General features: G+C 46.8%; 8 protein-coding genes across 11 annotated transcripts; 3 read left to right on the forward strand and 5 right to left on the reverse strand.

Moving 5' to 3' along the window:
- Window positions 1–92: 92 nt before the first annotated feature.
- E1B28_009783 (uncharacterized protein) lies at window positions 93–2795 on the reverse strand (the record flags this gene model as incomplete). The annotated part of the gene is made up of 17 exons (XM_043154698.1): window positions 93–122; window positions 174–245; window positions 301–721; window positions 780–974; window positions 1035–1089; window positions 1243–1320; window positions 1379–1414; window positions 1465–1642; window positions 1697–1774; window positions 1829–2001; window positions 2062–2127; window positions 2188–2210; window positions 2267–2289; window positions 2339–2366; window positions 2423–2519; window positions 2574–2690; window positions 2747–2795. The coding sequence occupies 17 exons, from the start codon at window positions 2793–2795 to the stop codon at window positions 93–95; spliced, it is 1719 nt and encodes a 572-aa protein (XP_043007155.1).
- A 281-nt stretch (window positions 2796–3076) lies between these two features.
- E1B28_009784 (uncharacterized protein) lies at window positions 3077–5755 on the reverse strand. Of its 2 annotated transcripts, XM_043154699.1 has the most exons (15): window positions 5456–5755; window positions 5295–5384; window positions 5178–5243; window positions 4976–5124; window positions 4749–4921; window positions 4624–4687; window positions 4474–4558; window positions 4299–4414; window positions 4119–4245; window positions 4048–4061; window positions 3770–3998; window positions 3679–3721; window positions 3504–3626; window positions 3307–3450; window positions 3077–3245 (listed from the first exon to the last, which is right to left on the reverse strand). In XM_043154699.1, the coding sequence occupies exons 3-15, from the start codon at window positions 5191–5193 to the stop codon at window positions 3185–3187; spliced, it is 1344 nt and encodes a 447-aa protein (XP_043007156.1). In that variant the 5' UTR covers window positions 5194–5243; window positions 5295–5384; window positions 5456–5755; the 3' UTR covers window positions 3077–3184. The 2 variants fall into 2 exon arrangements, with proteins under 2 accessions (XP_043007156.1, XP_043007157.1); XM_043154700.1 differs by having other exon boundaries at window positions 4976–5243.
- Window positions 5756–5827: 72 nt separating this feature from the next.
- On the forward strand, window positions 5828–7580 carry E1B28_009785 (uncharacterized protein). Its single transcript, XM_043154701.1, has 5 exons — window positions 5828–6505; window positions 6567–6622; window positions 6674–7078; window positions 7130–7333; window positions 7389–7580. The coding sequence occupies exons 1-5, from the start codon at window positions 6125–6127 to the stop codon at window positions 7435–7437; spliced, it is 1095 nt and encodes a 364-aa protein (XP_043007158.1). The 5' UTR covers window positions 5828–6124; the 3' UTR covers window positions 7438–7580.
- A 1614-nt stretch (window positions 7581–9194) lies between these two features.
- On the forward strand, window positions 9195–12884 carry E1B28_009786 (uncharacterized protein). Its single transcript, XM_043154702.1, has 12 exons — window positions 9195–9870; window positions 9937–10725; window positions 10785–10875; window positions 10931–11029; window positions 11089–11194; window positions 11245–11323; window positions 11378–11576; window positions 11632–11654; window positions 11711–12112; window positions 12167–12316; window positions 12377–12511; window positions 12562–12884. The coding sequence occupies exons 2-11, from the start codon at window positions 10496–10498 to the stop codon at window positions 12390–12392; spliced, it is 1395 nt and encodes a 464-aa protein (XP_043007159.1). The 5' UTR covers window positions 9195–9870; window positions 9937–10495; the 3' UTR covers window positions 12393–12511; window positions 12562–12884.
- A 1072-nt stretch (window positions 12885–13956) lies between these two features.
- E1B28_009787 (uncharacterized protein) lies at window positions 13957–16041 on the reverse strand. Its single transcript, XM_043154703.1, has 9 exons — window positions 15726–16041; window positions 15559–15666; window positions 15409–15504; window positions 15107–15354; window positions 14912–15045; window positions 14742–14855; window positions 14581–14684; window positions 14348–14524; window positions 13957–14281 (listed from the first exon to the last, which is right to left on the reverse strand). The coding sequence occupies exons 1-9, from the start codon at window positions 15809–15811 to the stop codon at window positions 14146–14148; spliced, it is 1203 nt and encodes a 400-aa protein (XP_043007160.1). The 5' UTR covers window positions 15812–16041; the 3' UTR covers window positions 13957–14145.
- Window positions 16042–16133: 92 nt separating this feature from the next.
- On the reverse strand, window positions 16134–18230 carry E1B28_009788 (uncharacterized protein; the record flags this gene model as incomplete). Its single annotated transcript, XM_043154704.1, has 8 exons — window positions 16134–16354; window positions 16403–16746; window positions 16814–16961; window positions 17012–17127; window positions 17184–17507; window positions 17564–17945; window positions 17996–18154; window positions 18209–18230. 8 exons carry the CDS (start codon window positions 18228–18230, stop codon window positions 16134–16136), a joined length of 1716 nt encoding a protein of 571 aa, XP_043007161.1.
- Window positions 18231–18781: 551 nt separating this feature from the next.
- E1B28_009789 (uncharacterized protein) lies at window positions 18782–26446 on the forward strand. Of its 2 annotated transcripts, XM_043154705.1 has the most exons (17): window positions 18782–18951; window positions 18998–19146; window positions 19199–19489; window positions 19547–19616; window positions 19673–19917; window positions 19972–20333; window positions 20390–21267; window positions 21324–22100; window positions 22157–22364; window positions 22419–22765; window positions 22817–22941; window positions 23014–23911; window positions 23974–24110; window positions 24170–25237; window positions 25297–25600; window positions 25651–26322; window positions 26379–26446. In XM_043154705.1, exons 1-16 carry the CDS (start codon window positions 18825–18827, stop codon window positions 26109–26111), a joined length of 6447 nt encoding a protein of 2148 aa, XP_043007162.1. In that variant the 5' UTR covers window positions 18782–18824; the 3' UTR covers window positions 26112–26322; window positions 26379–26446. The 2 variants fall into 2 exon arrangements, with proteins under 2 accessions (XP_043007162.1, XP_043007163.1); XM_043154706.1 differs by lacking the exon at window positions 26379–26446 and having other exon boundaries at window positions 19199–19484; window positions 25651–26197.
- Window positions 26284–27572, reverse strand: E1B28_009790 (uncharacterized protein; the record flags this gene model as incomplete). Of its 2 annotated transcripts, none has more annotated exons than XM_043154708.1 (5): window positions 27367–27572; window positions 27219–27303; window positions 27035–27166; window positions 26871–26980; window positions 26284–26816 (listed from the first exon to the last, which is right to left on the reverse strand). In XM_043154708.1, exons 3-5 carry the CDS (start codon window positions 27109–27111, stop codon window positions 26284–26286), a joined length of 720 nt encoding a protein of 239 aa, XP_043007165.1. In that variant the 5' UTR covers window positions 27112–27166; window positions 27219–27303; window positions 27367–27572. The 2 variants fall into 2 exon arrangements, with proteins under 2 accessions (XP_043007165.1, XP_043007164.1); XM_043154707.1 differs by having other exon boundaries at window positions 27219–27310.
- Between the last annotated feature and the right edge of the window lie 31 nt (window positions 27573–27603).

The following is a 27603-nucleotide window of genomic DNA, read 5'->3' on the forward strand; positions in this document are numbered from 1 at the left end:
TCATTTTTCCTTCACGAAAATACTAACAAATTGGCTATAGATGTAAGAGTGTTCACAAGCAGTCGTACATTCTCGGAGATCTCCTTCTCCATTTAGTTCTCATTCTTGACAATGTCCGCTGCCTACAGAAAGCTATCAGCCTTGATCCCATATTTGAAGAGTACCTCACTGACTTTCTCTGCTATTGCATATAGAGTAGCTTGGGTGTGAGCAGAGAGAGAGATCGGAATGACCGACGCATCAACCTAGGCATGATGTCGCTCAGTCTTAAGCGTTGGGCAAAAAAGAGAGATGACGCACAACACGTAAATTTGCAGTACCGTATACCTTGAGGTTAGGATCGACACATCCACCATCCGCCTTCGGGAGCATACAAACAGTGCCCACTGGATGGTAAGAGGTCCCAAGGGACTGACGAAGGAAAGCTTTGATGTTATCGTCAGTCTTGATTTCCCTGGTTGGATCTTCGACTAGTGCGCCCAACGGTCCAGTGGTTAGAAATTTCTGAGCCAGTTTGAAGGTCTGAACCAGAATGGCAAGGTCGACATCGTTATCCAGCGCATTCAATTCAATGGTTGGATTTTGCAGGGGGTCCGAAGAACCGATGTGGACGCTTCCTCTGTTGAATGGATGGTTTAGCATGACGTTGATTGTCATGTAAGCCTTGCCAGACTCGAACTTGATACCTGGACCAGGCATGTAGCGATCAATAAAGTTGATACTGGGTACATGGTGTCATATTCGGCGGTGCGACCCAGATAAGTAATTTGAGGACTCACTCTATCCATGTAATCAATTCGTTTTCAATCCAATCCTGCTGCAGCTTGAAGGTCTTCTGAACGGCGGGGTTGGGATCATCGACCTTCAAGGTACGAGCAGAATCCCTGATAGCATTATCATTATCGATTGCTTCGACAGGTAAAAATGCGAAAAGACTGGGGACAGATGAAAAGAGACCCGTTTTTTGCTCATGACTGTAGTTGGCACCACACAATAAGCGAGAGAAGGAAATGGCGGGAATGCTATGTACGCACTAGAGCTTTTTTTGTCTTTCTGCCACTTCCGGGTCCTGCATGCTATCATACGTCTCTAACTGGCGATTAATGAGGGCAGTCAACGTGAAAGTGAGGTGGTCCTAAATGGCCCTGTCAATATGTTTGCTCGATTTTGGTCAAAAGGCTTGCCTCTGCATTAGACGCGGGTCAGTAATTTTGACATAGGTAGTTGTCCAAGCTAACTTACGGTGGTTTTCTCCGACACTTGATAAGTCGATAACGCGAGGAATTCCATGCTTCCCTAAAACAGACGGGTTTCCGATACCTGTTAATGTTCAGTCAGTGGGGACGGGTATTTTACCGGTAGCGTTTAGGGGACGTACCGGAGAGCTCTAGAATTTGGGGGGTTTGATAAGAGCCTATAGAACGGTTGAGGAAAGAGCAATGGAAACAAATGAAGAAAGCATACCGGCGCAAAGAATAACCTCTCGCGATGCGTTCATTGTCCTAGTGGAGCCATCCTGCACGTATTCCACACCCAGAACCCTGACGTCCATGCTGGGACCACCCTCGGTGATAAGTCGCGTTACCTTTGCACCGGTGAGGATACGAAGATTTGCGCGGTCCTTATTGGGTTCATAATACGCCTTGAAAGATGTGACAAGTCAATGAAGGGTAGTGTCGTCCCGAATATTACATACCGAAGCGGCGGAACTACGGACAGCGTCAGAGTCGATGGCCTGTGTAGCCATGAATATACCGCGATTGTCTCCAGCACTCTGAAAGAAAGTCGTGTTTAATCTCTGCAATGTCTGAGCCCAATAAATACGTACAGGGTCCGGATTGCGTTTAATTCCGAGCATATCTGAGGTCTGTAGAGCTGGTCCCACGATATTGTCAATGTAATGAGGGAAGCTCTTTTTCAATGGGCCATCAGTGCCATGAACAGCGGCATCGAATTGCATTCCAGATAATTCGGCATCCTCTGGGGGGAAGTTGAAGGATTCTGACTATATAAAAAGAAGCTTGGCTGAGTGGCAACAACAAAGGTTTGAAACAACAGGACGTGCTTTCTTGAAATATTTCAGGAAGCTATTCCAATTCCAGCCAGGATTTCCGAGTATTTCAAAACCTGGAGCATATCATGGTCAATACACAAAACTAAAGAAGAAAAAGATGGCAGAACACGTGCCGTCGTATTCAGTTGAAGAAGCTCTGAGGATGATCAAGAAGTTGGATAAATGGTATTCGCGAGTGAAAGCGTCGCTCGCCTTGTGAGCTCCATCACGTTAATCTGGGCAAAGACGATGAGGAAGGGAATTAAAAAGCGTTGAAGACAGTACCAAAGTCGATCCACCAAGACCTTTACCACTATAAAATAGAACATATATTGGCGACCGAGTAGAGATTATGTAGTATGAAAGTACCGGGGAAGGAAAATTGGCCTGCGATCTGCCGCCGTCTGAGGAGTACTGAAGAAGGACCAGTCATAATTGGGATTTCCCCAAGTCTGAGCAAGATTGGCTGGGGGTTGTGAGTAAGCGTTCAGTGGTAGTGAGACATGTACCAAAGAAGTACCTGGGACATCGATGTTTTCATCGTGAAAGTTCCCGCTACCAGCTTCGAGGACAGAAACGAACACGTTGGGATCCTCCGTGAGCCGTACCGCGAGCACAAGCCCAGACAGCCCAGCTCCTACGATGATGTACTCTGGGTTTTGTGATACCATAGCTAAGATGAGGGTGACTCACTGCTCCCCAGCTGAGATTTTATCCCAGGGGGGCTCTGGACAGGTTCCATTTTAGGCGTTCACAGCCGCGAGCATCATACGATGGGAGTGTAGTCAAAATGGTAATAATAGAGTGAGTCGGTATCGAGGTGAACTGCTGATCATTGTGCTGAGTTGATCATCGTAGAAGGAAACCAAAAGAGACGTATCGACAGGTATAGCAGCATGTCGAAATGAGCCGGATCAACCTCAATGTCAATTATGTAATTTTGGAAAATAGCCTGCGTATCAGTTGTTCTTTGTAACATCCGATCATTGGTTCGTGTTACGACTGTCGAATCGCCGTACAACAGCTGTTCTAATCTCTTAATCAATCATTACATGGCAATTTGGTCCTTCGGCACGAATAAATACAACTAAAAATAGAGAAAAACTGACAACTCTAATGGAACCTTTGAGCCTACTGAGATGTCAACGGGGATGTTCGAAGCTTGATCGAACATTGGAAGTCTTCCGGGAGACTAAATGCACCGTGTACCAAAATAAGTATGAGTCTACGATAAGAAACGTTCTCAAACTTACCTAACAAGACCGCTGGAGTATTGGACTTGGATGGGGATTTTCTGCCCCACTGCATCGATAGCGGGTTCAATATCGAAGGCGGCAACGATAGAGGCTGTCATGAGGAAGATTGCGTTCTCGGCCAGACCCCTTCCTGGACAGATTCTGTAATACAGTGTCTCAAATTCTGATGCCGAAGATACTATATCCCTACTCACCGGCGTCCAAAGCCAAAACAATATTCGGAGGGCGGTAGAGGTTCGTGAGCACGGCCACCCAGAAAGCGTTCGGGGTGAAATTCTTCTGGCGGATAGTCAGGATCTGGTGCACGGGATAAAGACCTGTGGGAGCATTAGGAACGGATAGGTGCATTGAGTCGTTATATCCTCCTACCATATGTTCGGAATGACGATGGTGTCTTTGGGGATGAAGTAGCCTGAACATTCGATAAGTTTAAGTGGAGAGATGAGAACTAAAGACTGACCAAGATAAACGTCATCAGCGGTGGAGGCCCTTGCAATATCCATCGGAAGCGGGGGATGCCAGCGTAGAGTCTCCTTCACTATGGCATGTATATAAGGTAGGGAGTCTTGGTCGCCAAGGGTTGGATCACGCTGTCGGCCAACCACCAAGTCTATTTCTACTTGTGCCCTACGCAAAATCTGGGGGTTCAAGGCCAGGGCCATGATCATGTTCAGAATACTTGAAGAGATCTACAGAGAGGTGAGTCCCAAATTCATACAAAAGTTGAACTCCTCATACCACCTCCTGCCCAGCTACTCTCAAAGACATTGAGAAATCAACAACACTTGAAGCGACTAAAACAACTTCACCTGCGTACATCGATGCAGCTGCCCACTTCACCGCATGTTCAAATGCCTCGTCTGTCTCGCGTTCTGATTGGAGTTCATTCTTGGTGAGAACATCCTTTGTGAAGGAAGGTACGGTTGTCCCAGCGGCCTACAATTCTTTTTCGTCTTATTCAAGCCGATGGCCGAATGAAATTTACATACAATCTCGTCCTTCACATATTGGAATGGCTTTGCGACAAGCTCGGCGACGAGTGATCTTCCTGTCTCTCCGACGGTGCGAAATCGTGTGAAGGGAAACCAGCGAGGGACGTGTTTTACTAGGTTTCACGACGGTTACAGTAAGTCTCCTGCACCGTGAAAATAGTTCACCACATACAAGCGGGAATGAGGTCAACTAAAAAGGCTCCAGGAATGACGGCTTTGCTGATCATATCCATGGCCGCTTCAGCACGAACGATATACTGCGTGTGGCATGATTATGATTTGGACAGCTCTACGAGTTTATGGGGAAGGATTTGGAACTTACTGGGTCTTGTGCGGAGTCCACAGAGATCCCATACATTGTTGACATAATAACTCGCCCAGCGGCCCTAGTCAATAACATAACATATGTTTTTATGGCTCTTTCTCGATTATAATCGTAAGACTTACAGCCTTGCATGATTAATGAAGTCTGCTGGGGATTCGGCCAAAGATCGGTTGAGGATGGCAGCTATAGTCATCAAGGTGCCCTCGTATTCTCGAAGGGCCTCTGGACTAAGTGCGACGCGCGCGAGTTTACGGTGAAGTCTCCACCTTTTACCGAAAGGTGCGAAAGCGGTACTCTGTAAGCCAATGTGAATCAGGGCGTAAGACACGCAGAGCAGGAGGAGGCTAACGTTGATAAGATCCATGAGTTCGCAAGCCACGACAAAGTACGGCCGACTACAATACAGGTTCCCCTTCTTCACAAGCAAATCTAGCATGGCTTTGTGACTGTTCAATACGAGGATCGAATTCCCGAGACCATGGAAGTACGATAGCTCGCCTGTTCAAATTTCGGCTTGCCATTCAGGCAACCCTCAATAGACCTGAACTCACCGTAGGCTCCTTGCATATCCCGGAAAGCGATCCATGGGTGCTTCAACGGTATAGAGAGTAGGTTGCCTAAACCGACATAACTTGGCGATCCTAATATTCATCGAGGAACTCACTGACCAACGACAGGAAGACCCCTTGGCCCGGGAGGGAAGCGACTTTCAGGAGTACGTTTCTTGAAGAAGAAAAGACAGAGCCCAGCTAAACAAGCTAAGCCAGTGAGAAAGATAGGAAGAGGCATTGAGAAGAGTAGAATCGTAAGAATGAATAATGAGACTTACTTACTTACCCTCCTACATATCAAGATGACTTTCTAACCGCAGGTACTAACGCCACTCCATGTTCCTGAGCTGAGAACGGGTATATTGGAAGATGAACAACGATGAACCAGTTCGGTCACCGAATCGTGTATGGGGTTTTTGGACAGATGCCCCTGGTGAATTTCACTCTACTGTGGTGCTAAATAGCCTATGTGTACAGAAACCTACTTCAGGCATGTACGTCGCTGGGTGCGTCGGTTGATGAGATGGAACAGGAACAGAGACGGAAGGGATTCACTGATGCACCCGTGAGAATCGGTGGGTATGACCCATGGCCGGTTTCTTCACGACGTCCCGGCATTTCATTCAGTGCGTAATTGTTTCTCACGTTAACTGCGTCTGAACAGACTTTCAGTGCTTTGACTCTCGCGCTGTCAAATTTCAATTACTTCCCCGATGTTCCTGTATTGTTTTCCTGCAACGGCGACAACGGGGGTAGCAGAAAGTTGAAACAAACCTCAAAATTGTTGACATCCCATTTGCATCCCATTTCCTTCAGTGGGTATTGGTTTCCCAGGCTAACTGCTTCTGAATAGATCTTTGTATTGGTTCAATGGACTCTCGGGCTGTCCAACTTTCGATTACTTACCTGATTTTCCTGCTGTCGTCCTGCGGGGAATCGTTAATTAGATGTACTCAATCCCCCTGGATCCGAATCTCCGAGCTCACTCAGAACAGATGCAAATTTCTCTTCGCTCTGTGAAGCTTGTTGCTTCTGCTACCGGCTCTCTCGTCCTGCGTTATTACTCTCTCGCTCGTTATCTCTGGATATCGGAATCCCTTCAAGAGAATACCGATATAGTCCAAGACCACAAGTCATCCATTGTGGCCACCATACATTCGTTCCTTGAACACATATCCTATGCTACACCAACAGTAGCTTGCTCGCGCCGGCGGCAACTGGTCTCTGCACTAGACAGCACTCTTCTCTCTTGCGGAGTCTCAACAAGGGGGGTTCCCTCCTTCCGGTATCATGAACGCGTGTGCGAGCATGCCGCAGCCATGTCAGAAGTACATCTCAATCATTATCATCAATTTGAATACGTCCTCACTGACCTATCACTCTGCCCAGCTTAGTTTTCATGACCATGATTTTGAGACCCAGGTACAGATAGCCAAATTTACCTGGTAAGCCTTGCTTCTCAGACCCCTTCGACAATTCTAATGCTTCAGCATTAGGTTCATGATCTATATAGACGACCTCTCGTCTCGAATGCCTTCTGCCCTGGAAGACTTCCAGTCCAAGCTTTTTAGCCGTGAGCTACCAAACGATCCGGTTCTTCAGCTACTCACGGAACATCTCTCTGACATGTATCGCTTTTGGGACCCTCTTCCCGCGAATTGCATCACTGGTGCAACGCTCGAATTCGTCACGGGATGTGCCTTGGAGATCAACGCCGAGATCCAGAGAATCGAGCCTAGTTCATCACCATCTTCATGGCCGTATTATCTGCGCGCAAAGACAGGCGTAGCACCCGCTTATGCATTCATGATCTTCAAAACGATATCCGGGAGCATGTCGCGCTACATGCAAGTTATCGCAGATATATGCCTTTTCATCGATTTGACCAATGATGTATTGTCGTAAGTGTGTCGCGTACGAAACAGGCAAACCGCTGATTGAATCACTTCTAGGTTTTACAAGGAGGAACTGGCCGGAGAAACCGTCAATTATATTCACAATCGGGCTGCGGTTGTTGGAAAACTACCTATAGACGTTGTATCCGAGGTTGCATCTGAGGCATTGGCTGCGTATGACCGGGTAACAGCGGCTCTCCAGCCCACCTTCCAATCCGACGATGCTATTCGCGCATGGAAAACTTTCGTAAATGGATACGTGTAAGTTTGCAAAGCAAGTTCTACTCTTTTCTGGCAATCTAAATGTTTTTTAAAGAGCCTTTCATATGACCCAAGATCGATACCAACTGAAAGAGCTTTTCTAATGGTTGGAGAGCCGCGTCGACTCACGTTATTTATGCATTGGGACAATGTCTCTTTGTATTGAAATTCATGCAGACTGTTATCGGGGTAGTACTGTTGGGATACTACTGTACATGCAGGCCATTAAGTTATCGTCATACCCTTGAACGGCGCATTTTCCAGATCCTAAACATGAGAGGGACAATTAAATAAAACGAGATTTTCTCCATTAACCGTTTTCCACCTCAAGTCGAGATTCTTTGTAGAAGTCATAGTCAAAGTCACAGTCCATCGCGGACAGTCACCATCCAGCATAGCCATGTTGCACTCCGGAAAGGCGATGCGACCTTTTCACACATCGAGAAGATTGGGCGGGTACTGGGATGGCAATTGGGTAAACGCTATAGGCTGAAGGTGGAGGTCGATAAGAATGTATTCCTCGAGATCCTTGCCAATGGTGCGCGAGTCGACCCGTCAGAAGACCCTGATGTAGAGAGCACACCGTGGCCGTTCGAGGACACTGATGGAAAGATAATGATCGCCGCAATCGTGCTTTAGTCGTCGAAAAACTAAAACTAAAACTCAGAGTTTGACGCCGTATTTACTGAGCAATTCATTCTCACCTAACATGATGATGGGTGCTTTAAATCTTTGGGGTGGGTCGCGTAACGGTGAATGTCCGTCTGGAACTTGGAAATTTTCGACTTGCATCGGAGACCAGAGTACAGGAAGGAAACTAACCCTTCTCGTCTAGTGCCTGGGAAAGAACATATAGCCTGTCTTCCGAATGAGACATCGAATATTATTCGACGAGAGCGTGCTTTGAAGGATTAAGATCAGCCTCAAGTCGAGGAGATATGCTAGTGGTCGGCTCGGGGGTGGTTTTGAATTAACATTGGGGGATTCTTCGGTAGAGCAAACCGCAGAAGAATTTTACCACCGTAAAATCCCTGGATAAGGCTCTCTAGGAAGCACAAAAGAAAGCAGAGATCACACTCTAGCTGCAGATCTCAACAGAGAGCCGTCTAACAACAGATAAGACCGCCCTTCGTAGACCGAAAGTGTGGCCGTGTGTCCGACCGAGCATCCGTCAGGCGACCTAGCGCTATATTGAGGCGACCTTTATCGTTCTGAGCACTCTCAAGAAACGTGATAACTTGAATTCGAATATATTCGAGACAACGCTGCGTGGGAGGGCGCATAAGCCATTGTCTTTGCAAAGAGCGCGATAGTATTATGTTGCGAGCCGTTGTCGACGACGAGGATGTGTGTTCATCATGGTTGTTGTATTATGAGTGCACCGAAGATGGGTGGAGTAGTAGTAGGACACAGCAAGAATTGAAATGTAATTCATAAGATTTACGTTATACTTTATATTAAAATTATGAAAAAAAATTGTACCGTAACGCCGGTGCAGTATGTTGACGCAATGTTTCTTTTATGTTGATAAATTTTGTAGGATTCTGCAAGGATAAAGGGAAATGTTTATTCTTCCCTTTATGGTATAGATTATTCTAACTTTGCGCTAGACTCAAACACAGCTTAGCATAATCCATACCATAAAGAGAAGCATAAAATTCAGCATAAACCTTTTTCTTTATTCTTCCACAATCTTGCAAATTTTATTAACATAAAAGAAACATTGCGTCAACATCTTGCATGGGCGTTACGGTACAATTTTTTTTTCATAATTTTAATATAAAGTATAACGTAAATCATATGAATTACGTTTCAATTCTTCCTGTGGGAACTGAAATTCACAGTGTCGGAACACGACCAAGTACACGCAGGCCTGATCGGGCCGCGGCGCCTGCAATCGTTCGTTGAACCTCATTCATTACTTCTCATTGACCTCTTTTTCTTTATGATGATCTGGACAGCCTGGTTCCATTGGAAACGAATTCTCGGCGTATCATTCAGGCCCGAGGAAACATTCGGCTCCACTGAAATTCAACTCTTTCAACCAACTTTCAACAACCGGCCATGGGGGCATCAAGTTTCGAAACTGAGGCCACAGTTCAATTTTGTTCTGATGCTATCTCTCACGAAAATAGACACACCGAAAAAGAAAGAATGCCCACACTCAAGAAACAATCGACGAAATACGTCGAATTTCCCGGGAGTCGCTTCCTCAGAACATTCCAGCTTCAGCAATCCAATTTTACGGTCCTCGCAAACGTGTCGATGTGCAGCCTGTCTTGCTCCCAACGGCCACGTTGGCTAAAAGCTCTAGTACACATTCAAGTGTTCAGTTCCACCTGTTCTTTACCTCACAGTTCCGCCTACCGTCGCATACTTCGATAGCCACCCATTCAGTCTGCTGGTTCTTTCTCCCTTTGGATTAATGCACTAGGTCAGAAAGCGAAGAGTACGGTGCATTCGTCAAGTACCTCAAACTATAAATCGAGGACGAAAAGACGACTGGATTAAGATGGAGAAGGCTGCGAAATGTGATGGTTAGTTATGAATTTCATGTTTCTGGAACACTCTTGGCTGATGCGAAGGGACGGATGGTGCGTTAGCGCAATTGAAAACGACGTACGGCGGACATGCGATGATCTAGGATCCGAGTGCGTCGTAGTGGACTCATCGACCATCGCCAACCTTGTTCGTCGAGCCCAAGGATAATATCTGTATGGATCGGGAAGAATTGGTTCAACTCAAGCAGGAATTCTTCTGTAAAATCGTCAGTCTGGACTCACATTCCAGGCGCTTTGTCCACGATAGAATTGAGAGCCCGGAAAGGATTATCGTGCTCCCCGTTGGTGCATTGATCAGGACAGCGACGAAAGGGAACGTGTGTAGGCAGAAAACCGAAGAGGCTTTCGAACACGAACACGAACACATCTACGAGATTGCGCCACAACCTTGCAATCAGCTGTCATATCGAACTAAAGCCGCTTTATCGTTTATCTTTACGTTCTTAACGAGGAGTCGCGAAAATAAACATTCGCGTCACACGTTGGTCACAGGACTGACTTGAGATACTCGGGTTGCAATTCAAAGGGGACCCGAAATCTTTACCGTGTTCAATATTTAAACCCGTTCAATCGCAACAGATTCTTGTGCCATTTCTTCCCCATGTCGTTTTGCCAGCGATACTTGGCTCCCAATTCTTGGGCTCTCAAGCCGTCCCCATCCTCTCTAGCTCCTCCTGAGTACCAGCGATGGACCAACGAGGATATGGATCCAGTTCCACCGAATCGGAGGACGTGGTCTACGAGAAACTATATTACGTATTGGATCTCGGATGCTGCAAATGCCCCTACATGGCAATGTGCGAGTTCGATGATTGCGATCGGGCTTTCTTGGTGCGTGTCCTTGCACAGTAGTGACACTAGAATCAATCTGGATATACATGCTTTCTTAGGAGGGAATCGCTGGCAGCAGTCGCAATAGCGCATGTTATTATCGCTGCTGTGATGGTTCTGAACGGAACTATTGGCGCAAGGTTGCACGTCGTGGGTGAGGTCTTGTGTTCCTTGACCTATGAAGCTAATGCTTGGCAATGAATAGGCTTTCCCCCTTCTTAATCGGTCATCGTTCGGATTTTGGTTCAGCTACTTTAGTGTTCTGAGCCGCATCATCCTCGCAATGTTCTGGTTTGGTGTTCAGGTACGCGTTGTTTTTGTTTTACGAGAGCAATATATATCATTCTTACCTTCCTATGTCAGACCTACACGGGCTCTGAATGCACGTATCAGATGATAAAAGCCATCTGGCCGTCGACTGGCAGGATACCGAATCGGCTTCCGGAGAGCGCGAATATCACGACTGTGGGCACGTCCTGCTGATTTTTACTTTTTTTCCGAAGGCTGAATAGTTTCAAGGCATGATGTGCTATGTCATCTTTTGGCTCATCCAGTTTCCTTTGCTCCTTGTGTCCCCTCAACGAATCAAATATCTTTTGTACGTGTTTTTGAAAGATTTTCGCGTACCTTGCATCTCAGCCTTCGTTTTCAGTACTGTCAAGGCCGTCATAGTCCCTCTGGCGTTCATAATTATGTTGGTATGGGCGATGGTAAGGGCACCTCCGAGAGTGTCATTGGGGCCACAAAAATCTACCGTGGCTGGAAGCGACTTGCGTTGGGCTTGGCTCTCGGCTATGAACAGTGCATTAGGCATCTATGCGACCGTGGCAGTCAACATACCTGATTTCACGGTGAGTGAAAGAACTTGGCGTTCTGACTACGGTTGGTACTAACTTCCCGTTACAGAGATACGCTAAAACTGAACGAGCGTGAGTGTCCATTTTTATCTTCTTAGTTATCTTGCTCAACTATCACTTGTCATCAGGCAATATGTTCAATTAGCGGTCATTCCCATTGCATTCACTCTAGTCGCATTTTGTGGAATTGCCGTGACCTCCGCCGGACAAGTCCTATTCAATGAAACGCTATGGGACCCTACAAAATTTATCGATCGTGCTTGGGGTGTTAACAACCGCGCTGCCGCTTTCTTTGCATCGTTTTCATTCGCTCTAGCCTCGATTGGAACCAACATCAGCGCAAACTCTTTGAGTGCTGCAAACGACATGATGGTCTTAAACCCCAAGTGGATCAATATACGCAGAGGACAGATCATCTGTGCGTTAATCGGAGGATGGGTAGTATGTCCGTGGGAGATATTAAGCGAGGCACAAGGATTTTTGTCCTTTATGAGTGGGTATACGGTCTTTTTGGGACCGTTTGCTGGGATGTGAGCGTTTGGATTCTCCTCTTGTCGTTCATGACTGACACCTTCGCCTCTCAGTATGATTACAGATGTGAGTTTCGATCTCTTTTCTGTGCCTCTGGGAACAACGAGTCAAATCCATTACAGTACTGGCTTGTTCATAGATGTCAGGTGGACGTCAAGGCGATGTACGATCCACGAGGGAGGTATAGATATTGGAATGGGATTGTCAGTCTTATCCCTCGTAGCCTGTATCCCGTTGATACTGACTGTCATCATTCATCCAAGAACTGGCGCGCCGTAGTCGCCCTTCTGTGTTCAGTCTTCCCAAGTTTTCCCGGTTTGATTGCAAACATAAATCCTGCGTTGGGCCGCAATTTAGGCCCCATCAAACATGTTTTTGATATCGCGTGGTTGTATGGGGTGAGCCTTTCAAAACTTGTTATACTATATGACCTGACTTGGATTTCCAGTTCTTCACCGCTTCAGCTGTTTATTGGGTAACTTCAACCGTTGTACCAGCAAAAGAGACCTTTGTGACCAAGGAGGAAATCGAGGGTGCCGACGACTCGAGTTTGAAGAGTGAAGATGACGATCGCGAAAAAGACGGCGTATGACACCCGAACGAATAAACACATCATGGAGACCTAAGTGCAGGCATTTCGCAATTAGACTTCCTTTTACGGGCCAAAAACGAGGCCTGCAAGAGCGCAGACAGGGTAGATCCCATTCCCATTCCACGATACACTCAGACTCGATGTAGACAGTATATCAACTATCCTCATTTATCCCAGCGCTTTTGAAACTGACAGAGATGGGATGAAGTTATTTGAAAGCGTCGTGGTATGAAGCCATCCATCGCCTCAAGTTTGTAGCCGCTATTCCAAGAGCTACATTCGCGAGATTTGGGAACACCGGACAGGATGATTTTGGTCTCCGTTGGTGCAATAACCAGGACAGCAACGAAAGACAACGTGTGTACTGAGGCAAAAAATCGGAGGCTTTTGAAAAGAGCTTACAGCTATTTGCGTAGAGCTTGTCACTCGCCCGGTTTTTTTTGACAATAATAAAACCTTGTACATACTGAACGACTTGTTGAAATTCATCTCAAATCCGCTCCCTTCGGCACTCCGGCTCCACCGGCCATCCCGTCCATCTTGTGGCCTCCATAAGTCGCTTATCCGGTTGGCGGGCAATAAAAGAGGCCGGATAAAACCTGAATGGGTGCCAGTGGAGGCCGAGGAACTGAGTAGCCGGTGTGCGCCGAAGGGAGCGGGTTCGGGGGAAGGAGAGATTTTATGTATTCTCAGTAAGTTGTTCGGTATGTACAAGTTTTATTATCTTCAAAAAAAATCCGGGAGTGACAAGGTATATGCAAATAGCTGTAAGAAGGCGGATTTACTCGAGGAGCACAAGACCACCATGTATGAAATGATTGAGGAGTCGCCAGACTCCACTAGAAGTGATATGATACAGGGCAGGCCATCCTGAAACGTCTTCGTCGAGTATCAAGCAACCCTCTTGGAAATTTCAGTTGAATCAGCTGGCCGATATCCACTGAAAAGATCCTGGTGGTTTCAGAACGTATAGTAACGGTCCGTTTTGAGAGCGTGGTAGAGTCAGCGACTCGGACAAACGCCTTCGAGGAATGATTCTGAACCTTGAACCTTGAGCTTGAATATTCATGTCCATGGACGGTCCCTCCAAATTGATATCTATTGCTGGAACGAGATTCCCTTTGTCTAAGACAAATGTCTCGATAGCACGCGCCTCTAGTGGACGCTCCACGTCGGTGAGCATAAGCGCTCGCTGGTCTGCGGACGGAGAGAATGAGACGCTCAGCCCGAACAAGCAACAAACAACGTTTACGGCTGATATTATTTGGATATTATACTTAGCATACAGGAAAGACCATGTTCTCGATGGCGCGACGTGAATCACAGTACGTTCCACCGGACTGAGAGTGGTGTAGCATGTAGTATTAAACAACAACCACTATCACAAATACAACACCCATAGCATAACAATACAATCAATCCAACTTGAATGCGTTACCTCTAACCTGCCGAAGCCGGAGACCCAGGTTTCGATATACTCGTTGGCTGGGAGGCGGAGGTAGAAGAGGAAGGAGGAGGAGATGACCATATCCATTCTTGTACTATTCGAGTCGCTTCAGAAGGATCTGTTGGAATCCTTTGTGAAAGTCAACGAATAGTCAGCTTTTGTGACACACTGAGAGACAAGCTGCTGTGAACTCACTTCAACTTGGGCTGCCACCTCCCATCTCTCCACTGGAAAAACCTTGGAATATGTTTCTCCCCCCTTTCTTCCATCATCCGTCTCTGTTCACGTTGGGCATCTTCTATTGCGGATTTAGCGTCGGTCGCAGCTTCCATATCTTTAGCGATGATGGCTTGGGTGAGTTTCTGCCATAGCCTGGTAAAGGTTCGGGGATGAGATCCAGTTGAGAGGGAAATTGACGCAGGGCTCACCTCCGAGACTCGTTAGGTTCTTGTTCCGCTTCTGGTTGTACCCATTTTGGGCTGACGTTCTGACCGTCTTTGACGCAGTCAAAGAGGACTCGCTTTTCTCCCGTCTTGGTGAAACGTGAGCAAATAGCAAATACATAAAAAACGAGAACAACACAACGTACCTTCACATTCCGATAATCCATAATATGACTCCACCGTCCCGATACTTCACCAACCTCTGTCTGCCTACGTCTGACGCGTCCTGAGATGGCGTTATACGTGCCAGAGAAAAATCCCTAGAGAGGATCAAATTAGAAGACTCGGGTAGTACAAAGTACGGTTCAACGCACACCTTGGTCTTGAACTCTATATCACAGTACAACCCATGTTTCTCGTTTTTCGCGATACAAGTATCGCCCAATTCTACAACCATCTTTCCGAAGAGAATACCTCTTGCGTACATGCTTGGCATTGTAATCACGTATTCTGTGCGTCATGAAACCATGTAAAAAAGAATCACATGTCAAGAGATGACAGAAGGGCGTACCACCGTCCTCTGGTTTCCCCAACAAAGTGACTCGGTTCTCTCCCTCCATCGTCGTCGACACACTGTTACCCAAAAACTTGGATTTAGGTCGAAGTTCTCCAAGGATACAAACACGATTTGCGGGAGAGATGTAGAAGAATGCGGATATCGGGGGGTGGTGGGAGACTTGTTCGGCAATGTAGAAACCTTGTGTTCCATTCTTGTAGTCATACCGACAGCGGAAGAATTCTCCGAGGGTGGGATTGTATCTACTTTGATGGTCAATGTCTCATTCGTGGCAGAAAGGTTACTAGGTCACGCACGGTTTCTTTACACCCTTTGGCTTTATATGCCAACCGGCTAGGTAGTATTGTAGGACTCGTATGAATCGTTCTTCAGGGTTTTCAAATTCCTCGGCACTTGATAGCTGTAAGTTGATCGACCAAGCACCAGATCACCGAGGAAAGACGTACCCAAAGATAAGATCGGGATGGGACATGAAGTCCGTAATCCTCTCTAACATGCTTCTCGGTTCCAAAACGAATGTTGGAAATGTAACTCTCGAGAGATCCATTCCTACTCTGCGAGAAGTTTAAAAATACATTTAGCGATGGTCACCAAAAGAAGAGATCGAGCACACCTCAACTGTGAAAGTAAGGAGACGACAATTGAGCCTTCGTTCTCATCTCTGAGTAAAGAATCCGAGTCAACATTCTCAAGTCTCATCAGCGATTAAGAGAGAAAGGGAGAGAGGATTGATATGAAGAACAGGTGAAAAAGACGGACAAGATGGATGTATCGTCTGGTTCTGTATCGGAGGGTGGTTTGTCGTCAAACTTTGAGCCTGTAACACTCTTCAGGTGGGAACCGGCTGAGTTGAAAAGGCCCATCATGATTTAGTAAGAAAAGGCGGTTTCAACGAGGCTTGCTGAGTGCTGATGATGACAGTAGTAATAAGGGGTGTAAATTACCGAAACAGGTAGTGAGGTCATCATCCTCTACAGCTTTCGTTCAATAACATCTAAGCACTACGGTCTATCTAAGTCATTTAAAAGACGATTTTCTTTCGTCCAGTGACGGGTACATCGTCTCTATAGAATGCTCCGTAGGCACTGTGTTCCTTCTTCTTGATAGTCATGGGGAATTTTTGCAACCCGGGGCAGTCGAAACCACTGTCTTTCAAGACTCTCAAAAGCTCTCCTGCGAGACCCCGCTCCTGGTTTTCACCCGTAAAGAATGTTACGGATTTTCCGTGTTTACCGCCTCGGCCTGAATTCGTCAGCAAACACGAAATGACAGGCTTAGAAGGGCACCTACCGGTTCTACCAATCCGGTGGATATAGTCATCTATCGTCAGCGGGAAAGTGTAATTAATGACGGCTTTGACGTTGGGTATATCCAAACCGCGAGCCGCAACATCCGTAGCAACAAGGATACCGCTCGTTCCTGTTTTGAATTTCTCTAGAGCTTGTAGCCGCTGGCTTTGATTGATGTCTCCATGGAGTGCACTGGTTAGATAACCTTCCCGAATGAGCATCTGCTCTACACGAGCGGTTTCCGCTTTGTAAAGAGCGAAGACGATGATGCGTGATTCTACGGAGGACCCTTTGACTGGTCGCTTGTGATGACCTAGGTTTCGGAGATGGTGGAGGAGACGAGAGCTATACAGATGGAGATCAGAGTGAATCAGAACATAGTTGCGGACACGCCGCAGACCGCATCACGTACTCTTTTTGTCGGCTATCGTCCAAGACTTCGACTAATTGTTCTACTCGGCTGTTCGCAGTAAGGTCATCACTACCCACAGTGACTCTGACAGGCTTGTTCTGAAAAGTGCTGGCGAGACGCCTGACAGCTTCTGGCCAGGTGGCACTGACTGGGAGAGCCGATAAGCAGAACTTCCAGAAAGAAGTATCTATCACTCACACATCAACGTTTGTCGTTCATTAGAAGGTTTCGTTGCTGCAATGATCTTCCGGATGTCGTTCTCAAAACCTTTGTCTAACATTCTATCGGCTTCATCTAACACGAGGAAGTTGACCCTACGCAAAACTGCACTCAACAAATGGTAAGTGACACGGGAGTGAAACCGACTAACCCACTGAGGTCACAGACACCCTCATTCATGAGATCTATTATCCTGCCCGGAGTTCCAACGATGATTCTGGTCGTTAGCCCAGTCTTGTTGAGATTCTTCAACATTTTGATTTGTGGTTCTTTCGGTACCCCCCCAAATACGGCAACGCTGGCGATTCCGATATGCTCACCGAGGGTGTTCAAGGTCTCGTGTGTTTGTAATGCTAATTCTCTTGTAGGAGCGACTACGAGAGTGGTTACCGTAGACGAACCGCGACCGCTAGACGTTGGGGGGGACGAGACGAGGCGTGAAAGAGCTGGTATGCCAAAAGCCAAGGTTTTACCGCTGTCAAGTGAATGAATAATCGATAGTGGGATAGGCATATAGATCTCGTCACTAACCTCCCTGTTTCTGCGATGCCGACGACATCTTTTCCGGCCAGGGACGGTGGCCATGCACATGCTTGAATCGGAGAAGGTTCCTTGAAATGATCAGAAAACGAGCGTAGGGTTTTGGGTATGTCAAGCTGGGAGAATGATAGAATGGGTATGACTTCTGGTTCGCCGTCTGGAACGTGTATTGATACATTGTGTTTCTTTAGGAATTCGCAGCCTTCGGATGATGATGGCTGTGGAAGGTATGGAGCGGCCTCGACTGGCTTTGATGTCTTCTGTTTCTTTTTCTTCTCCTTCCTGTCCTTTTTCTTTTCTTTTCTCTCTGAACGCTCCTTCATTTCCACGTCGTCGTCATCATTCGAACGCTTTTTTTTCTTCTTTTCAAGATCTGTAGAAAATTTGTTCTGGGTCGAGAGCTGATTACGAGAACGAACGCACTGTCGTGTTGCTCCTCTTTTTCTAGTTCTTCACGTTTCCTTTTCTTGTCCTTCTTGTCTTTTTTATGCTGTTTAACGTCGATTTCAGACGTTGTATCCTCCGCCTTGCTTTTACTTTTACCCTTTTTTGACTTTTTAGGTTGTGTCTCAACGTTGACTCCTACGATTATGTGGGGTGGGTATAATAATAAGAAATATTAAGTGCAAGACAAACCTGCGGGTATAGGCACAGTCATGGTAGCTGGTCGAGTTTGAATGTACTACTAGCGTGGGGCAATCTAAACGCCGGCGAAAGAAAATTGTTGATCACCGCCGACCGGCAATTTTTTTGCCGTTTCTCTTTTTTTGCTTGCCCCTCTAGGCGTCGAGTTCGACGTCCTACTGGATGACTTCCCGTAAGGATGTGCAAATAATCTCCTTTCAAATAAAAGTTTTGATGTAAATTGGAAATTGGGAAATTGTCGAATTATTTGCAGATGCCTCCCGCAATGCTGGAAATTTGCATGGAGTGCTCGGATTTATCACACGTGTGGTAGCTCGCCAAGGGCGTAAGCGCGGACAAACTTCCATATCTGGGCTGGAAACCATGTGGACTCACCTCGCTTAACGAAATATTGCAGCAAAAACAGTTTAGAAAGGGGTCGCTAGGCCTTTCTAAATTCAAGAATTTAGAACATGTCCTGATGTTCAGATTCTGGTATTTGTTGCCAGGTATCACTCGCTTAACATATCTCCGATGATTTTCAGCGTTATTTGCAACGATATTTACAAATAATCCTTACGGGAAGTCATCCACTCATCGCTGTCCACAACGAGAAAGTCCTTTCTCCATGTCCCATGTCCTCGAGCCACCTAGAAAACGCGTGAGGGTAGCGACAACGCCGTCAAACTCGATAAATATAAATGACCTACAATCGGTCCTTAGTTCCTCGCAAAGCGTTGAGAATCTGACGAAGAGTAAGTTCTAATACTGTCTTTCATATCATATTCAACGTCCCTCTAGGCCTCACGACCCTACGGAATCAACTTTCGTTAAAGCAAAGCGAGGAGATCGTTTCTTCGAATGACTCTAGATTATCATTTGCTCAGCAATGGCTCGGTCGTTCTCCTGTGGCTTCAGATCTGTTCAAGCTTTGGGAAGCTGTTGAGTCTGTGAGTTCTTACTCTTTACTCCCGGACTCGTTCCCTCATTTTCCATCATCAGCGTCAGAATCCTAAGTTAAACTCAAGTTCTCATACCATTCTGTCCCTCATCCTCTCAGTTCTGTCATCTCTTCTCAACCTACTCTCCACCCACTATACATACCACTCATACGGCATCCCTATCATCAAAACCCTCCTCTCTCCCCAATATGCTCGGAAGATAAATTCCTTCATCAGTGGTTCGCACACCGACTTGATTCTGTCTACCATGAACGCGTTGAACAGCCTTTCCAACTTTGCCAGCGGAAAAGAGAGGAGAAATGTTCTCGAAGCTCTGCACTTGGATAGTAAGGTTCGGTTCTGTTAAGTATTTTTAGCTGAGCCGCTCACCCACACAAGTCGATCACAGACATTCAATCGTTTGTTGAACATGCGTCGCAAAGGCAAAGCAGATTCTGTCCACCCACTTGCGCGCCCTGGTACTCAACTCTATGTTACCTCGTTTCCCTTTACGATATTAACGGATTTCCGACAGATATACGAACGTTGACTCTATTCCTAGTTTGCTCGTTCTTGTGCTCAACGTCAGCCTTATCAATTAAGACATTATTCTTTGATCAACATAGCGACAAATTCCTCTCGGTCTTCAAAGGACTCGTATTGGATCCATATGTCGTAGTCCGGAAGTTCCTGGAAACCTGCTGGGAAAGTGTTTGGTGCGACGTGAAGATACCTAAGAAAATCAAGGTGGGGTTGTTTGGCGAGATAACAGTGAACCATGTAAGTCCACTACCTCGTTGTTAGTTCTACTCCGGGAATTGAGAACTAGTTTAGCTACTCAAACTCTACGGTCGAACGGGGAATGAAGGACCTCCTTCAACCGGAGACCTCGACGAACCGCAAATCACCGCTGACCTGGTTCACCATTTCTTACTCGCCATTTGTACAAGACCTGGACAAGGGATATGTTTTCGCGACTCCGGATGGTATTCGCCGTCTGAAGTCCACTCTGGAGAAGGAAATGAGGACCAATACCCTATAGAGGGACACTCGGAAGATCATCACGGCCATAGTGGCAGAAGAGTTTATAACAAGATCTTGAAAAATGTGCTTAAGAGCTTGAAACCCAATGAAGATCTCCGACAACAAGAGTTGACGATGAGGATTTTGGGAGCTTGCCCCGAGTTAGTTGCTGGGTAAGTGTATCAATTATTGGTTCCTTTCGATCTTTGATGGACCGTTTGACGTTCAGGTACTGGGCACCCGTGAATTTGACTCTCGAACCGCGTCTTTCTTCCCGATGGATTGGGAACGTGGCATTGTTCAAGGCTATAATATCGCTTCCTATACCAGAAGCGTCGTTTTTCTTGTCCACCGGTGTTGCTCGGGGAGGAGGAGGGGAGGGGTTGTACAATCCGACCCCACCTCCGTTAGGGACGATTATGGATAACATCCTCCCCTCCGCGGTTAATTCCAAAGCCCACTTCTCTAAAGGACTACAACCACAGTCGATCAACCCAACTGCTACTGCTTCTGTAGCTACTAGCACGCCAAACATGGGGCTTGTTCAGCTATGCACTGCACAAGCTCTCTGTGCATGCCTTTCAAAATATGCGCAAGTACGTGATGTGATGAGACATATTGCCGATACTCTGGAAGAATCGAGTGACTCCTTTTTTCTCCGAGTCGACGACGAGAGGGAGCAGGGACAGTGGAGGAAGAGGCTTGGCGATTTGGAGAGGGAAGTTAGGAAACGAGTGCCAGATTTTCAGGTTGTTGTCTCATTTGTGGGACGGACTACTGAGTCTGACTCGGACTCGATCGGAGAAAATCAGAATCAGAATCAGACAAAGGCAGCCTTGTTATCGGAAGTGGCTCATAGGCTGTTGTGTTTATACCAGCAATGTTTGCCTGAAGTAACTTTGGAGGCGAGATATGACTTCGGGAAACTGCTGGGGAGTGTTGATCTCAATCTCAGTTCCGTTGTAAGTCTGGGGGGTGGTGAAGATATCGGAGAAGGTGGGGATGGTAGCAGGGTAGTGGATAAGTTACGAGGGCTGAAGCAAGTTCATGTGCTCCGATTGTTGACGGAGAACGAGCAGTTCAAAGCTTCCTGGAGTGGAAAGGCGGGTGAGCTGTAGATCTTGGTAGAATTTGATGCGTTATACTGATGTGCCCCTCTCAAGGCAACTCCAAACACACTAACCTATACATCCTTCTCAAAATCGTCGCTCTCGCGGAAGCGTATTCTGATATGTCAACTTCGCCTTCCCCTGCGACTCCAGTTGTCACTGTTCTTACGAAACTTCTTAAACACATCCTCAGCGACAGCATCATCTTTCGACAATCGGAGGATGAAATTCCAATCTGGCTTTCTTGTCTTCCGACCCTTATCCGATCCGCTAAAGGATCTGAATCTCCGGATGGCGCGTCTCTCACGGACGAGATCGAAGCTGTAGTGGCTTTTGTTGACGAATGCGTTCAGAGATGTGTCAAGACGCCGTATCGATATATTGACGATCTTCGGAGTTTGGAAATAAAAGGATCGGCGATGGTTGTCGACACTCCCCAGGTTCTTGAGGGAGACGAAACGAGTCTTCCTAGTCCGTTACTGATGGCCATCCTCGAACAACTTCGTATCAAAGTCAACCAACGGATCCTTCCGCCGTCGGATGTGCTTGGAATTATGGGGTTTGTTAAAAAGCTCTTGTTTAAGCTTTCGGTTTCTACGCCAGAAAAGTCAATTTACGTGGTGTTGGGGGGATTAGCGGATAAGTTTGTGGAGATCTTCAGTGCTGAAGGAACATACAAGGAGTATCCGGTAGTATCGAGAGCGTTGGTGACTCAAGCAAAGATGACACGAAGCTTGGTCCGAGGTGAGTCGGTTGCTGTGAACGCGGGTGATGAGGAGTCTACCGAGTCGGTCAAGTTGTTTTTAGATGATGTAGAAAAGATATCCATTCGTGAGTTTCTCTAATTCTTCCTATAGGCAAAACTGAAAATTACGTCTCTGAAACAGCGTCGTCGAAACTCGCAAAGATGGTGGCTGCTTTTGAGCTTGTGGATTGGATACGACTCATTGATATGCCTTTGCGAGTTGACGATGTCCGACGAGTGGTGAAAGTTGTTAGTCGGTTACATCCTCCGGCGTTGAATGAACTTCTATGGTCTTTGCCACTGGTTCACCGGCTGTTGTGGGATGGAGTCGATATCCGGCAAGGTTTCGTGTGAGTATGCTTTGCGGGTTTTTCGTCCTCAAAATCATGCTCACTTCGGATTAGCCCTCCTTTTGAATTGCTCTTCCGTCATTCGACAAATGAAGATTTCTCGTCACCGGATTGTCGCGAAAATCTTCGGTCCTGCACATGTGTTTTCATGAGTGGCGGAATTCAAACCTCAACTGCTGTGTTTACTGCACCGGTTATGTTGATTTCCCGAGCTTTGGAAAATGCCAAAGATGGGGTCGTGCACCTTCTTCGTTTGCTTCAGAACCTTTTGATCAGTTGGTCGGAAAACACGACTTCCGAGCGGTTGTATGCGATTAAACGGTTCGTTTTTACGGACGTTGCGGAACTTAGGGAGTGGTTTACCAATAATTCGGGCACGGTGACTGAGGAGGTATACAAAGGTCAGTTGTACGTTTGGATTATACATCGCTGAAATCTCACGGGTTGAACAGTGCTCGGGGATATTGTTTCAACCTCTCTCTTCCCTGCGGACGAGCATGATCGAAATCTTGGATCAGACATGGCTGAGTATTGGGTAAATCTCCTAAAGAACGGAACGGTCGTTCCACAAGCTTCGGTCAGAGTCGTCTGTCCCCCTATTTATTTAGCCTTTGACACGACAAACTTACTCTTTGAATTCTCTCTCTAGCCTTTGGCCTTTGCATGGATTCAATATATATCCGTCGAAAATATGTTTGCGCTCTTCGACCTGATTGTCTCGGGACGCGATCTAAGTTCCATTGGTGGAATTTACGCGACATTGTTGAAGGCAAAATCTCGCCCTGGTTTCGAAGACCAGCTAAAAAAACGCATGGAAGTCTTAGTGACCCTTTCGCCCTCGCCTTCGAATACGATGAGGGAGGAACTGCTGGAGATTGGGATGAGGGCCGCTTTACCTCTGGCTCTCGATGGTTATATGCCGGTAGACCTCTCCAATGAAGGAGAGATAAAGATGATTGAAAAAGCCGAAAATCGCTGGAAATCCCGTGCATCAAAGCGACTGCGATCGCTTGAAGATGTCGAGGTTGGTATACACAGCAATGTGAACATGATGTCCTATATGTTGTATAACTCTCCCTCCTCGGCTCATGAAGGGATGATTCGTGCGTGGTTGGAGAAAGAAGGAAACTCCGCCTCACTACTGGATGTGTCGAAAGTTTGCTTTGCGTACCTGGATGTTCGGCGATGCCTGAAGGGAACGGGGACGGCCGGAGAGGACGACCCGGCGATACGTTATTTCGCTCGATTCGTCGAAGGCTCAACGAAAGTAGATGAGACTATTGACGCGCGGAGAGCCTGTTCAGAGTGCGTTTCCATACTTTTGGGAACGTCTCGGAGGGAAGGATTGGCAGAGGAATTTGAAGAGGTCATAGCAAAACTCCATCTTGCGCATCCTATAACAGTCGAACTCATGGAAGTGGGGGTTAAGACATCCTCTCGTGCTGTGAAGGAGGTTTTGATAAACCGAGGGCTGCAATGGATTGTTCGAGTTCTGACGGGTGCGGGTGAAATAGGATCGGAAGATAAGTGGGTGATGGTTGAACTCGGTACAGTCCTTTCCTTGTTCAAGGAGTGGGTGGTATCTAACTGATTGTTGATATCGTTCCAGAGAACGTGCTTCAACGTGTTGAAACCATAAAACCCCACGTCGCAGATCCTGTTTTAATAGCAGTGATCCAACACAGGCTTTCGAGTATACCGTGCCTACGCTTATTGCAGGCTATACTTTCGAAAGTTACATTCAAGGTGAACTGTGGCTTAGGAAACTTAAGCTATTTGTTGTCGCTGACTAACGCCGTTTTAAGCCTTTGATTGTCAACCGGCACCTTCAAACCATCGTGCAAAGTCCTCAGTTTCACAAAGCATGTCGTGAAGGAAATCTTGCCCTACGTAATGCTCTTGCAAGCCTTCTACACATTCTGTTCCATCTGCACCCATCCAATACATGCCAAACAAGTCACGTTGAGCCTCTTCTACGCGTTTACCGCGGTACACTCTCTGTCGGTGATCAGAAACTTCTCGATATTTTTCGGTTATTTGAGAAGGAGAAAAGGCTCTCTGTTACCGCATTACTGGCAAAATGGTCTCCTTCCGACTCTGATTCCAGTGGTCCTTTGGAGGCATTGAAAAATCTCGATGGTGCAATGGTCTTGAGGACATGTCTAAGGTGGCCACAGTGGAGGAGATACGAGGAGGACGAGAAGTTTGATAGAGACCAGCGAGGAGGGGAGGAACTGTACGACCCTGTGTTCTTGATTCTCTTGGGTGCACATGCGTTCGCTTCAGACCCACCAAAATCGGCCGTAGATTGGGTTGAAGTTATGAGAACGAACATTCTCGGGTTGATGATCTGTGCGTTATCCTCGAGAGACAGAAGCTTACGGAACCTTGCTGCCACTCCGATTGCTACCGTATGGAAAGCGCTCGAGGGTGGGGATATGTTGGAAAAACCCCATGTCATCCATGTTCTTTCTCTCTTCAGGGATGCCCTTGTACATGCAACCGGCTCTTCTTCCTCTCCTTCTCTGAATGAACAGCCACGACTTCCTTCTCACACTACTCTCTTACTTACCCATGCCCTACGAGGTATCTTTTATCCAAGCAACTTCATCTATCCCCTCACGGCGAGATTTCTCCTTCAACGACCACAACTGGACATAAATGATCTGCCAATGCTGTACGCGATGCTTTATAGTAGTAACGCCGAAGATGGACAATGGAAAAGGGAGCGCATCTGGATGCTTAAGTTTTTGGCCGATGGCTTACGGGGAACGATGGACTGGAAGGTGTTCAAAAGAAGGCATACATGGGACCTGATCGCTAGTTTATTTGGTGCAGAGAAGGACAGACTCACCAGGAGGGCTATTCTTGAGGTAATCTTCTTTATTTTTTCACTCATTTGCTTCCCAGTTTAATCCTGCCCCTCGCTCAGGTTCTATCCAATTTGACATGTATCTCTCAAGCAACGACGTCTTTACTACTCAAGTCAAGTTTGTTATCCTGGATTGAGATACAGCTGCTCGATACTGGTGGTTGTAGCGCCGTCAAACACAAGCAGGATCAAGAGCAGCACAGACACGAGATTACGGCTTGGATCAAGATCTTCGAAAACATTCTCATCTTTGCAAATCGGGACAAACTGGACGATGTTACAAGAGGGGAGTGGCGAGTGTCCATTGGAAGATGTCTAGAGAGAATTCTACAGTGGTGTAGTGAAAATTCCGAAGTCGGTTCAGGTAAAGTCATCGGTAGCACATAATTTCTTACCTGATGCCTTGTTATACAGAGCAAATACTCGCCGTCCTGCATCTCATTTCACGGCTGATGCTTCGCTTAATCGAACAATGTCCAGAGGATGACAAGTTATGGACGACGGTGGGGCGACTTCTCAAACAATGCATATTTCTCCTTCGGTATGCCGAGAGAGATGTGTTGCTATCTTATCACCGATGCACTGAGGATATCCGACCGCTGGCGCCTCATGGACATTATAGACTGTTTGAGGTAGAGATTGACCCCAGTATAGGAGCAGAGGCTCTTACGTATCGATGGTCTGGGATAGTGGAAGAGCTTTGGCGCGTGTCTATGTCCCTCCCGACTAAATGTGAATGGGACGCGTTGACATGTCGCCTGCTCGTTTCGAGGTCCTTGAGAGCTCGAGATATGGTGGATGGTATACACTCGGCTGAGTGGGCGAGGAGAGAGGTGATTCGGAACATGCATGACCACGAGACGAACCTGTTTTAGCTTGCAATTGGTTAGTATCCAGTCGAATCGATTCATCCCTGGATTCCAGAAAGTTGGGTTTCCGTCGCCCTAGGACTTGCACGCGTACTTTACTCTTTTCGAATATGGAGAAAGGAACTACACATGTTATTCCTCAAGGGAAGAAAGATCAACTGTACATGCATATACATATCTACAACTCCTGATGCGTTGGTTCACCGCCTGGAGCTGGGTGAGTCTCTTCAGTACTTGTACTGGCTTCCGCTATCGACGAGCTTGATCCCGAAGCCAACACAGTATTAAGAACCTCCGATAATGTTGCCTCTGAAGGATCACTATGCGTAGGATGAGAGCTGGCCTTCAACGACATGGTCATCGGCGGTAAGCTCGAGGATGTGGTTCCGGTAAGACTGGAAACTATTGAGACTGTGGATGCGGTGACCGCCGCAGCCTCTTTCATTGCAGCCTTGAGTAACTCCTCGTCCTCTCTAAAGGAAGGTATAAACCTTGTCCACCAGAATGCAATTCTCAGCCCTCTATCCACTAATCGTTCTTTCACGATGAAAAGCACCACAGCTAGGAACAACACGAAACCAGCAATGATTAAAGCACGGTCTTGCCAATCCGCCTTGACGAGTGCATTGATGAGAGTTTTGGAGGTGTCCATTGTAAACGTGAGTGTATCGTGGGCTGTTGACGTGGCTTGAAGGGTTTTTGTGGATGACTCTGGTGGACTAGTGAGCTCAATTCAAGGAACACATACACAATGGATAGACGGACCCAACATCTGCACCGATAATACGGACCGCTCCAGTTCACCCTGCATCACCCCAACTACTCGACGTAAGCTTTCGGTGACCTTATTGTTGGCATCCATGAGGGCATTTTCGCTATAGCGTCGGTAGTCGGCCAGAAGAAGGGGAGCATTTCTGGGTGGTACATACCTCGCATTTCCACTTGCTTTGGTCCGCTGTGAAACAGCCGATGACCGTAGGAGTTCTTCCCGATTCGACAAACTCATTGAATCGATTGTACGCTTGGAAACTAACAATGTGGTTCTGTATTCTCTTCGCAGTCTGTCCTCACAGTTAAATTCATTAAGAGAATGAGAGAGGTCGTCAATCACACCTGTTCAATTGTTCTCGCTTCTCCTCGACGATCCGTCTCAACTCCTGACGATTCTTCTCGCCCCGTTGATCGTCGACAAACAGCTCTAATTCCTTCCTCAATGAGAATTAAAGGATAGGAAGTAATCCTACGGATCGAGAATACTTACCTCTACCTGTCGAGAGAACTTTTCGATGTCTTCGCGAATTTCAGTCGCGAGTTGTTGTTGAGAAGAAAGCGTTCCCTTGAAATCCCGAAGCCTTGGGATTTGGAATTCTAAGATGTCGCGCTCAAGCCTTTCCGAAGAAGACATGACATCTAGAGCATCTTGGTCGAGCGTCGAAGGGATTGGTGGCATGTTGTGGAGGTGTGGATGCAAGAGACAAAGTGTGATGATGCACGCGTC

The sequence above is a fragment of the Marasmius oreades genome, chromosome 6, assembly GCF_018924745.1.
Source record: "Marasmius oreades isolate 03SP1 chromosome 6, whole genome shotgun sequence".
NCBI lineage: Eukaryota > Fungi > Basidiomycota > Agaricomycetes > Agaricales > Marasmiaceae > Marasmius > Marasmius oreades.

Bases quoted from the DNA above. Each gene is read 5' to 3' on its own strand.
- E1B28_009784 (XM_043154699.1), bottom strand. The intron at 4,688-4,748 runs GTAAGTCTTACG...GTTATTGACTAG, and splicing joins TTCATTAATCATGCAAGGCT to GGCCGCTGGGCGAGTTATTA. The intron at 4,559-4,623 runs GTAAGTTCCAAA...TGCCACACGCAG, and splicing joins TGGACTCCGCACAAGACCCA to TATATCGTTCGTGCTGAAGC.
- E1B28_009785 (XM_043154701.1), top strand. From the start codon at position 6,125: ATGTACTCAATCCCCCTGGATCCGAATCTCCGAGCTCACTCAGAACAG. The intron at 6,506-6,566 runs GTACATCTCAAT...CACTCTGCCCAG, and splicing joins ATGCCGCAGCCATGTCAGAA to CTTAGTTTTCATGACCATGA. The intron at 7,334-7,388 runs GTAAGTTTGCAA...TGTTTTTTAAAG, and splicing joins ACTTTCGTAAATGGATACGT to AGCCTTTCATATGACCCAAG.
- E1B28_009786 (XM_043154702.1), top strand. From the start codon at position 10,496: ATGTCGTTTTGCCAGCGATACTTGGCTCCCAATTCTTGGGCTCTCAAG. The intron at 10,876-10,930 runs GTGGGTGAGGTC...GGCAATGAATAG, and splicing joins TTGGCGCAAGGTTGCACGTC to GCTTTCCCCCTTCTTAATCG. The intron at 11,030-11,088 runs GTACGCGTTGTT...TTCCTATGTCAG, and splicing joins TGTTCTGGTTTGGTGTTCAG to ACCTACACGGGCTCTGAATG.
- E1B28_009787 (XM_043154703.1), bottom strand. From the start codon at position 15,811: ATGAGACTTGAGAATGTTGACTCGGATTCTTTACTCAGAGATGAGAAC. The intron at 15,505-15,558 runs GTACGTCTTTCC...ACAGCTATCAAG, and splicing joins CATCCCGATCTTATCTTTGG to TGCCGAGGAATTTGAAAACC. The intron at 15,046-15,106 runs GTACGCCCTTCT...CATGACGCACAG, and splicing joins GGGGAAACCAGAGGACGGTG to AATACGTGATTACAATGCCA.
- E1B28_009789 (XM_043154705.1), top strand. From the start codon at position 18,825: ATGTCCCATGTCCTCGAGCCACCTAGAAAACGCGTGAGGGTAGCGACA. The intron at 22,365-22,418 runs GTGAGTATGCTT...ACTTCGGATTAG, and splicing joins GATATCCGGCAAGGTTTCGT to CCCTCCTTTTGAATTGCTCT. The intron at 22,942-23,013 runs GTCAGAGTCGTC...TTCTCTCTCTAG, and splicing joins CGGTCGTTCCACAAGCTTCG to CCTTTGGCCTTTGCATGGAT.